Raw genomic sequence first — 10,896 nt, 5'->3', positions numbered from 1 at the left:
TGAAGTACCCCGCCAGAATCCTGAATTCACCCCTGGAAGAGGTGCTTTAACAAACTGCCCTCTGGAGCTTAGAACTTTCCATTTCCAGTTTGTGGAGTTTGTTCAGGCTCTGGTAATTCCTCTGTAGGAGCTCAGGGCTTGGATTTTTCACCAGGAGCAGGCTGTTTTGGTTCTGGTCTGTCCTCGCTCCAGCCCTGAGTCAGGACATGTCCGGGTGTTTGGGAAAGCCGTGTGAGCCCGCAGTGACCTCAGCAGGAGCTTGCGCTGTGTCCTTTGTGAACTGAACACACGCCCGTGGTGCTGGAACAGCCGGGGATCCCAAATCCTGCCCTGCCCAGCGGGAGCCAGCCCGGCTCCAGAGCCTGCCTTCGTGTCCTGGGAGTGCTCCTCTTATGGGATGATCCTGGAGAAGAGGGGAGGAGGGACTGGGAAGTGAGGGAAAGGCTGTGGAGGGGTGTAGATGTTGTGTTCCAGGGGCTGGGTCTGCAGCAGCCCGAGCTCTGCTCCTCCAGCCACGTGGATCCATGTGGATCCAGACAGGGATTTCCTGGGCATAGGCAGAGATTGGGAGCATTCCTGGCACAGCCTCCAGCAAGGCTTTCCTGTCACACTTCCTGCCAGCCTCCAGAGCCGGGGCTGGACACAGTCGTGTGTTGGAAATCCCTGACAAACACATGGTCTGCCAGAGGAGCACCTGTGGCGTTGTTACCTGCAAATGGAAACCAGGCACCTGGGAGTCCTGGGAATCCAGGGATCCGTCAGTCCTGTGGTGGTGGCAGCCCCAGGCCTGTGCTGAGCTCCAGGAGCGTTGGGACAGCGCTCCCAGGGACGCCCGGGCTGGGATTGTTGGGCTGTCTGTGCAGGGCCAGCAGTCGGAGTCCGTGGTCCTGATGGGTCCCTTCCAGCTCACGACATTCCATGATTCTGTGAACTCTGGGAAACTCCTGCTCTTGCAAGCACAGCTCCAAAGGAAGCAGAAACCCGAGTGTTGTGTGAATGTGCCTTGGCAGTGAGCGAGCCCTGCCCAGCTCTGCGGGGCCGCCTCTGCTCCGGGGCCGCCTCTGCTCCGCGCAGTGTCCGACGGCCGCCCCGTGCCGGGCTCTAACCTTGTGTCTGGGAAGGCAAGCAAGGTTCTGCTGTGATGGAAATGCTTGACTTGCTTATGGGGTCAGCGGGGGGGCACGAGAGATGATAGTTCACAGAATAACCTGTGAACTTTCACCCCTCTATATGGAAACTTGTTTCAGGGTCAAATCCTTGTAGCCGCCTTCTTGCCACGGTCAGTGCCAGCCCTACTATTCACAACACTGCGGCCAGCGAGGCCTAGGTACGTAACATTTAAGGAGTTTTTACAGTTCTTTACATCAAAGCAGATGTTTAAACTTTCTGTTGATAAGCTTTCACCGTTTAACAACTTTTGTTAATGCTCATTTGAAAGAATGTGACGACTGCTGCTGCTAAACTGGGGGGCCAAGCGCCTTTTTCCATTAAAATAAAGAGAGGGGAAAGCAAAACCTGTTTGTTCCATGTGGAATTTCAGAGTAGAACTTGAATATGCAACTGCTGTGTAATAAATCAGGTGGGGAGAGGGTTTTTTTTAGATTTAAATACGCCTAAACAGCCTGTGAATGTCATGACTAAATGTGCTTGTGTTCTGTTGGACGAGGAGGTGCCCCTGGCACAGCTGTGCCGGGGATCAGTTCCCACTTCCCGAGCTGAGGAGATCTCTGGGATCAGAGCAGAGTGTTTAGAACCGGACGGTTGTCGCTTGATTAAACACATCTGTCTGCAAAGGGTCACTGCCACTTTGGGATCACCTTAGACTTTTCCTAAGTTGTTCTTTTTTGCCAAACATTGATTTGTGTCTCGTGTGTCCGCGTGAATTCCGGGTTCCACGCACTGGTTTGGGCTAAAAATCCACAGAGCTCAGGTGGATTTTTTTTTTTTTTAATTGAGTCTGTGAAAAGTTGTTAGAAACATTTTTTGGAAGTTCCCACTTCTTATTTAAAATCCCAGCACTAACTTTAGGCCTTGTTTTACTTCTCTTTTTCTGGATAGGATCAGTTCTTAAGAGCAGCCCCTGTAACTGGAGGAATGGGAGCTCAGCTGATGAGGAAGATGGGCTGGAGAGAAGGAGAAGGGCTTGGGAAGAACAAGGAAGGCAGCGTCGAGCCCATCATGGTGGATTTTAAGACAGATCGGAAAGGTGAGTCCTGCCTTAAAAATGTCTTGTGGCTTCTCAGCTCTCGTGGCTGCCTGGAGATGGCAGAGGCCCTTGGAAGTCAGAGGTGTTTTCTGGGTGGCTTCACTGGAACATGAACAGATTCTGGGATTTTGCCTCAGGTTTGCCAAGGCCTGGGCTTTGTCCAAAGCTTTGTCCTTGTGGAAAAGCCACAGTGGTTGGTCTGGAGAAAGTGGCTGGAGCAGGAACAGGGTGGGATAGAAGATGGAGTAGTGGGGTCAGTTCTACACTGGGGTGAGGACAGAGCTGAGAGCCCAAAGCTGAGCTTTGTGAGTGTCTCACACTCAGGGATTTGGGACTTCCCAGTGGATTCTGGTCCTTTGTTTTGTCCCTCATTTCCCTGCTGCTCATCTCCAGTTGGATCCTACTGAAGGCATCTCTGCACATGCTCAGGGCTGGTTCCAGAGGCAGCTTTAGCCTCCACTTTACATGGAAACCTCACCTGTTTTCCATGGTTTCCCGTCCATGGCCACAGGGGAGAGCTCACTTGATCCAGCAGAACCATGCAGTGAATCCCAGGCAGTGGTGCTGCTCCTTCAGCTTGGCCACTGTGGTTTGTGTGCTGAGTGCTGGTGGAAATTTCCCATCTGAAACACCTCTCCATGTTCTGACTGCTTTAACTCCAAGCTGCAGAATTCCAGCAGTCAGGATTTCTGATTTAATTGTTCTGCTGTGCATGGAACAAAACAACTACTCCACACTGACTGTGGGTCAGACTCCTGCTGTTCTGAATATATTTTCTCCACTGGGAACCTTCAATCCCATCTCATATCAAAGGATGGAAACACTCAGAGTTTTTATTGCAAGGCCAGGCTGGACATTGGGGCTTGGAGCAGCCTGGCACAGTGGGAGGTGTCCCTGCCATGGCAGGGGTGGCACTGGGTGGGCTTTGATGCCCCTTCCCACCCAAACCATTCTGGGATTTCAGGGCTTGTGTTGGCTTTTGTCACTGCTCAGAATTGAGCTTGGAATGGCCAAACTTCTCACACGTTTTTCTTTACAACCTTTCTGTGTAAAGAAAGAAATGAAACCCCAAAGGTGGCTGGTGACAGTGATTGCCAAGGATTCCTCCTGGTCTGTGAGAGTTATCTGAAAGCAGGGATAACCTTAAGGCAGCTGGGCTCTGCTTTGGATTTCCTGCTTTTGAAATAGTTACGCTCATGTGCGGCTTTACCTGATCGTTGCCACACAGGTTGTGCCTGGATGCAGAATTCTCTCTGCTGTTGGGCCAGCAGGTCTGTGGCACAGGGAGACGAGGGGCAAGAGGTTTCCTGCTCACAGAGAAGCAGCTGGAAAGGGATCATGTATTTAGGACAAGTAGTTCTTCAGACATCTGTGTTCTTGGGTGATTAAATGGCTAAAAAATACTTCTTTTTTTTTTTTTTTTAAACTTCTGTGTAGTTTTAAAGAAAAGTCAGGAATGTTTGGCAGGAAGGCTGTTATTAACCCACCACCCAGGTTTGTTTTGTAAGGAATTTATGATACATTTTTTGACTTACTCCCCCAATAAAATACAATTCCTGGTCCCGGGCACGTGCAGTGTGCCAGGGAGTGACTCAGGTGGCTGCAGCTTGTTTGAAATTCCGTGTTGAGATCCCAGAGACAGGAGATGGAGTTTCAGTGGCTCAGGCACAGGGAGAGAGCTTTGATGAGAAGGATGAGAATCCGGTTGGCTTGGGTTTAAAATTCTGTAAGGGGGAAAACCCTCGGCCTTTCCTTCAGAGGTTGTGTCTGATGGCTTTGTGCCCCTTGGAAAGTCCCTACTTAGGAGCTGCAGGAATATTGGGATGAGTATCTGGTAAGGAGGGAAGGATTTTCCTGTAAAGCAAAACAAACCCAAATTCCACCCAAAAAAGCTGAAGGAACAGGAAGACACTGGCAGCAATTGCAGTATCTCCCTGTCTTTATTCACCAAAGCCACAGCAGGAAAACTTGAGGTAAGAAACAAAGGAATATTGAAGGGTTGAAGTCTGAGAGTGGCAAAATCCCTGGGGAGAAACTTGAGTTTCTCTCAAGGACAGTCACTGGAATTTCAGCCGCTTCTGGCAATTCTTCATTTTATTTCTCAGTCTTGTAAGATTTTCAGGAGAAGAACGTTGAGCTTTGGTGTTTGCTGGTGACTCCAGGAGAGCCTGTGCTCCCTGCATCCCTTTGGGGCTGTTTGCTCTGCTGCTTTGTTCCCAGATGGGATGGAGGCCCCAGCTTGGGCTGCTGGAGCACTGGTAAATGCAGAGAGCCCAGGGGATCATTGTGGTGTCATTGCTGGCAGGAGGGGCACACAGGGACATTACTGGATAGTGGGAACTTCACGTGCTCCCTGTGTTTGAGGCAAACTGAAGGCAGGGGTTTGCTCTGGGTTGCACAAAACAGCAAGAGAATGTTCTTCACTTTCTCTCTTGTTCGTTGTTTCTCCAAAGAGGGCATGGAAGACCAGGTTTCCATGGAAAACCAGGTGTTCTCTGGCTTGTGGAAGACCGCTCAGAGTTTTCTCCTCTTGGCTTGTTCAGAGTCTTCCTGGAGCCTTAGGGAGGAATGGGATGAGTGGAATGGAGGGAAAAAGGTGGAGGGTTGAGAGTCAGGTGGAGTCTCCAGGTGTTCCCACTGATCCCTGTTCCTGCCTTGCTGGTGAGACCCAGGAATCAGGTGGGAATCAGGAATGTCAGCGTGACTGTGTTGCTTGCAGGGCTTGTTGCTGTGGGAGAGAAGGCCCAGAAGAGGTCCGGCCATTACGTGGTGATGAAGGATCTTTCAGGTGAGATTCTTGTCTAGAATAGAGCAGTTCCCAGGGCCTGCTTGGATATTAACCCTGGGATGTCTGTGTGCCAGGGAAGCACCCGGTGTCTGCGCTGATGGAGATCTGCAACAAGAGGAGGTGGACGCCCCCCGAGTTCGTGCTGGTGGACGACAGTGGGCCTGATCACCGCAAACATTTCATCTTCAAGGTGGGTCTGGGCTGCCCTGTGCTGCTTCCTGTGTGCCAGGGATGAAATCCATGTTTCTGTTTGATAGAAACACCTCACGGGGCTGGCTGAGGATGGCGGAGCCGTCTCGGTGCTGGAATGTGCAAGTCCTGTTTCTGGAACGGCCATCTCGGGTCCCTGGAGCACTTTAATCTGGGAACTGGGGAGAGTTGACCCCAGGGTTGGAGCCCCTCTGCTCTGGAGCCAGGCTGGGAGAGCTGGGGGTGCTCAGCTGGGGAAGAGAAACTCCAGGGAGAGCTCAGAGCCCCTTGCAGGGCCTAAAGGGGCTCCAGGAGAGCTGCAGAGGGACTGGGGACAAGGCCTGGAGGGCCAGGAGCCAGGGAATGGCTTCCCAGTGCCAGAGGGCAGGGCTGGATGGGATCTTGGGCAGGAATTGTTCCCTGGGAGGGTGGGCAGGCCCTGGCACAGGGTGACCAGAGAAGCTGGGGATGGCCCCGAGGCCCCTGCCATGGCAGGGGTGGGATGGGATGGGCTTTAGGGTCTCTCCAACCCAAACCATGGTGGGATCCCCTGAAATGGCCGTGCTGAGAGCCAGCCATGGATTGTGTGTCCCTGAAGGGGAATTGCCCAGAGTGTGCCTGAAGTAGCCGTGCCCCCCTCGCTAACCCCTGGTTCCCCTGTGCCAGGTGAGAGTCAATGGCAACGAGTACAGGCCCACCTTTGCCAGCCTTAACAAGAAGCACGCGAAAGCCACGGCGGCCACGGCGGCGCTGCAGGCCATGGGACTCGTACCAAAGGAAAGCATGGTCAATACCACCATGTTCAGGAGTGCCTCACACCGCTAAGCTTGGCTTTACTGGGACACTGGTTCCGAGCATTTTACTCTGCACAAGAAATGGTATTTGCCCCTCTCATGTTGTAAATACATCGGCGATTCCCACCTTGTAAAAACTGTACAGACACCCACAGGTTTTTCTTTTGTACCATCCAAATGTATTTAAATCATACTTAGTTTTTGGTATGTTTATATTGTTTACATTAGTGATGTAATTATTTCTTAAATGACTAAATCAGATGACAGACTCTGGAGGCATCAGAAATCCAGATCCTTGGCTGAAGCTCCTGCAGTTCCTCTCCCAGCAGAACGTTGACCCTTTGACACAGTTTTGTAGTGGCTGCAGAATTCCCTGGGTGCAGGAGGTGCTGCTGGGCGGGTCCGGGGACACCCAGGGCCGTACCCGGGCTCTGCCCCTCGGTGCCACCTGTGCCCCAGGACAGCCGGACGAGCCCGCGGGCGCTTCCAGAGGGACGCGGAGATTCGGACATGACCCGGCACAGCCTCCTGCATGTCCCCAGGAGGGGGCCTGGGGCTGCTCTTCCCAACCAGTGAATCCACTGCCTGATGCTGATTGTACGGATTTGTGGTTCATGTGAATTTTAAACTCTTAACAGATCTACAACTGGATTTGGGGGGAGGGAGGGGGTAGAATGACGCTTCAATTGTTGTACCCAACTTGGTCAATAAAGCAGCACAAGTTCATAATCTTCACCCCTGGTCAGTAAACGGTAATTCCAATGGATGCCAAGCCAGGAAGCAGGAATTCAAATATGCCAAAATGCCTTCTGCAAGAAACACAGTCTAGGAGTGGCTTTGTGAGGATTCTCAACAGCCGTTGGATGGCAGGAGCAGGGCTGGTTATTTTTGCTTGCTTTGAACTTCTACAAAATAACTCCTTAGGATGAAATGTTTCCATAAGGATTGTCTCCCCTGAAGGAGCCTGATCAGAGTTTGGGCAGTTGGACAGCAGAGTGGATGTAGAAAGCTTTTCCTGCTTTTTATTTTATTTTTTATTTAAGAAGCATTATTCTTTATCTGTGTGCCTGTGGGGTTGCAAAGGGCAGTGCACGCTCCCCGACGGACCCGAGTTGGGAGCAGCTGCCAGGATTTCTGCACTGGGGTCGGTCAGGTGCGTGTCCCAGACAGGTCTTTGAGGTGTGAACCTGAGCTGGGTCTGGGGCAAGAACAAACCCGGCGAGGCTGCTCGGGCCTCACCTGAGGAATTCCCGGTACCTGAAGCCGTGTGTATCCCATCAGTGTCACGGAACACAGAGTCTCACTGCTCTGCAGAGACAAAGGTTGGTGTCTCCTGGGCAGCAATTGGGGTTGGAGACAGAAAAGCCCCTCCAAGTCTGTCCAGGCGCTCTGGAAATGCTTCAGTTGATCTTCATTTCATGGACGTTGTTGTCTTGAATTAAACTTTTTTCCCTTTGGCATCTCGCCTTCGGTCTCTGACTAAACGTGAGGAGCTTGTCCTCGCCCTGTGAACTGCTTGGGAGGTGTGAAATCCCCGGGAAATGTGGGAGGATGCACTCTGGGAGTGCTGGGGGAGTGTCTGCCTCCACCCCGGGGGCGGGAGCAGCTCCTGACCACACTCAGTGGCTTGGCAGAGCTCAAACCTCAGAGTTGCTCAGGGTCTCTTCAATCCATGCTCTCCATGGCAGCTCCAGATTCACAGCTGGACACAATCGAATTTGGGAATGTACAACCCCCTGCACTTGTTTTGTTCCTTTTGTTAAAGCTCATCTGCTCCCATCCCCTGCCCTGGGGAAGGTTCTAGTTCCAAAGGGGTTATGAGTTCCTGCCCCAAGCAGCAGCAGAAATTCCATCCTTGGAACAGAAGGTGTGTGTGTGCATGGGGAACACCGACCTGCCAGGGGCAAACCAGACCAATAAAACCAAGTTTTATTAAAAAAATACTTTCTTCAATAAAAAAGGAGATGTCCAAGGCCTTTCCCCTCCTTTCCTTCAAAGCCCTTGGAAGTGTTCATGTGCAGCAGTTCCCTGGGACATGTGAATCCCTCGTGTCCCTCCCGCTCTGCCCGGAGCTCAGCACCTGCACCAAGGGGGGACCATCGTGCTCCATGGACCAGCATTCCTAGGCCTTCCAGGTGTAGGCATAATCCTTCATTTCCAGCAAGCGGATGGATGATTTTCCCAGAGTTGGACACTGGCTCAGCTGCTCCAAAGTCTTGGGATGCAGCCCGCAGGCAGGGAGATCCTGGTGCACAGCTTCCTGTGAAGGGGACACACACGGAATGAGTGTTTCTGTAGGGTGCCTGTAGTTCCAGCAGTCACTGGGATCCCGCTGGGCAGCTCCCCGTTTCCCATTACCCCGCTGCTGAGGAAGGACAAGCCCCAGGGGCTGCAGGTGGTGATCCCGGGCATTCAGGTGCCAAGCCCTGCGCGAAGGGAACGCCCCGGTTTGCGCTCCCCGCTCCCTCCCGGGCGGGGCCGCGGGTGTGTCCTCACCTGCGGCGGGGCCGCGCGGGTGTTGAAGGCGGCGCTGGGCTCGTGGGGGCTGAGCAGGGCGCGGAAGGCCCCGCGCTGTGCCGGGCCCAGCAGCAGCGTCAGGGCGTGCAGGGCGTGCGGCAGGATGGGCCCCAGCACCTCCAGGCTGAACACGTCCTCAAAGCCCCCCTGCACCCGGGCGCGGCCGCTGATGCTCCGAGCCTGAGGGCAGAACAGCGATTAGTGCTGGACTCACCACAGCAAGGACGAGTTCTCACCAGCTGAGACAGTGCAGTGCCACAGGCCCACTGAAAATAGAAACACTTCTCAATATTGTCAACTGTGCAATGCATGAGGTTTTACCGTCCTTGTAACAACTCCTAAAATGTACCCCCTGGACTTCAGGAATGCTGCAGGGATGGTGCAGGGAAGTGCAAAAGAACAGGATGAACTTCTCTGGTGAAACAAGTAGCTCATCCTGCTCCTACTGGGAAGAAATTTGGGTTAGATATAGGGAAGGAATTCTTGGCTGGGAGGGTGGGCAGGCCCTGGCACAGGGTGCTCAGAGCAGCTGGGGCTGCCCCTGGACCCCTGGCAGTGCCCAAGGCCAGGCTGGATGAGGCTTGGAACAACCTGGGACAGTGGAAAGTGCTCCTGTCCATGGCAGGGGGTGGGACTGGGATGATCCTTAAGGTCCCTCCCAATCCAAACCATTCCTTGCAGGAACAGCTGGTGAGCTGTGGCTCAGGGGCTCCTTGGTGCAAGGGGCTGGGATAGTCTGAGACCCCACAAGATCTGGGGAGAACCTTAACAACCATTTTCCCTCTGGGCAGTTCTGCCCAGCCTCCTCTCTCTCGGGAGGTGAGGAAAGGGAACGCTGGGATGTCAGTTTAGCAGGGGGATGTGTTGTAAGGATTTAGGAACAGGCTGTGCTGCAGACAAAATGCTGACTCAGGCTTTAGCCACAAAAATTCCGCTGCGGTGCCTGAGGGAAATGCCACCAAGCCAGGGTCTGATCCCGTGGGTGAGGAAACCACTTCCTTCCCCTTCCCAGAGCCAGATGTGTCCCTTACCTTCAGCGTCTGCATGGTCCCGCCCCGGAAGGCCACCGGGGACAGCAGCGTCGGGGGCAGCCCCGCCTGCGGCCCCGCCACGGCCACCAGGCTGCGGCAGCTGATCAGGAAGTTCAGCAGCGTGAAGGTGTTGCTGCCTCTCACCAGCACCAGCGACTCGGGTCTGTGATCCACCTGCACCTCGTGCTTCTCCTTGCGACTTGGGAGCAGAGTCGAGGGAAAACCACGGGCCAGTGGAAAGCATCCATGTGCCAAAAAGCTGGAGCAGTGAACCCCCCACGCCCCGTCTGACCAAAAACCCCAAAACCAAACCCCACCAAGCTTTGCACTCATCCAGATCTGTTCTTCAAATATTAAGCAGCATCTTAATCCTGGCTTCAATTCCTAGAAATAACCTGCAGAGTTACTAAAAAAAATGTGCAGTACCTCATAACATGTAGGAATGTGAGGATTCATATTTGGAAAACAGTTCTCAAAAACTTCTAGAGAACTTAAATGTGTACCACAGCACTGTAACAGCTGCAGGGCTTCCCACTGTCACACATCTGGAAGATCAAAGGAAGGATACAGTTGGATAGAAATAGTATCTGGTTTCTTCACCTCGTCTTGGACTCCCATCTCCTCAAGCCAAGAGAAACTTCCATCATCATCATCATCACTGGGAGCTGGTTCACTGGAGACACAGGATCAGTGTTAGGAGGGCAGCGCCTCTGAAGAAGGTTTTCCAAATGGACTGTGCAGGAGCCTGGAGATGCCCTTGAATTCCAGCACTGCACACGATTGGTACTTACCCTGCATCCTCCACACCGCTGCCCCCTCCGAGGCCATCAGCGGTTTCTGTTCCCAAACTCTCCTCAGAGTTTTTCTGTTTCCTGGTTCTACTTTCCTCAAGCAAAGGTAAGGAGAACTCTATGCCTGGGGCAGAGGAAAGGGAGCAGTGAAGGTTCTGTCCCAGCCCCTGTATCGGTGACGCCGCCCCAGCTGCTCTTACCCTCGCTCCTCATGGCCTCCCTGAGGCCGCGCGTGGTGGGGGCGATGGCGGCCGTGGGGACGCTGCTGCCCGCCAGCCCCGCGGCGCGGAACAGCACCGAGAACTGCGGCGAGCACACGTAGAAATAGGGACACAGCCTGGCCCTGAGCAGGTTGTACAGAGAGGTGAAGCTCACAGACCTGGCAATGGGAATAAACAGCGCTGTCACAGCAGGCAATTCTCTCCTACTGATGTATTGGACAGGGAACTCGGACAAGGGCTGGAGGGCCAGGAGCCAGGGAGTGGCTTCCCAGTGCCAGAGGGCAGGGCTGGATGGGAGATTGGGCAGGAATTGTTCCCTGGGAGGGTGGGCAGGCCCTGGCACAGGGTGCCCAGAGCAG

General features: G+C 53.5%; 2 protein-coding genes across 2 annotated transcripts in view; one reads left to right on the top strand and one right to left on the bottom strand.

Annotated features, from left to right (window-relative positions):
* Positions 1-7,437, top strand: part of SON (SON DNA binding protein) — a 36,822-nt gene extending 29,385 nt beyond the window's left edge. Inside the window, 4 exon segments of the mRNA XM_017743336.1 lie at positions 2,059-2,206; positions 4,926-4,994; positions 5,069-5,184; positions 5,850-7,437. Coding sequence (XP_017598825.1) covers positions 2,059-2,206; positions 4,926-4,994; positions 5,069-5,184; positions 5,850-6,008 — 492 coding nt within the window. The 3' untranslated portion in view covers positions 6,009-7,437.
* The window catches only part of DONSON (downstream neighbor of SON), a gene marked incomplete at its 5' end in the record, with an annotated part of 5,871 nt that continues 1,982 nt past the window's right edge, over positions 7,008-10,896 (bottom strand). Inside the window, 6 exons of the mRNA XM_017743324.1 lie at positions 7,008-8,237; positions 8,474-8,674; positions 9,526-9,724; positions 10,094-10,198; positions 10,317-10,440; positions 10,517-10,695. Of these exons, the coding sequence (XP_017598813.1) occupies positions 8,100-8,237; positions 8,474-8,674; positions 9,526-9,724; positions 10,094-10,198; positions 10,317-10,440; positions 10,517-10,695 (946 nt within the window). The remainder of the gene's footprint in view (positions 8,238-8,473; positions 8,675-9,525; positions 9,725-10,093; positions 10,199-10,316; positions 10,441-10,516; positions 10,696-10,896) is intronic.

The sequence above is a fragment of the Corvus brachyrhynchos genome, unplaced genomic scaffold (genome assembly GCF_000691975.1).
Source record: "Corvus brachyrhynchos isolate BGI_N302 unplaced genomic scaffold, ASM69197v1 scaffold149, whole genome shotgun sequence".
Classification (NCBI taxonomy): domain Eukaryota; kingdom Metazoa; phylum Chordata; class Aves; order Passeriformes; family Corvidae; genus Corvus; species Corvus brachyrhynchos.
This window is presented reverse-complemented; position numbering and strand designations above follow the sequence as displayed.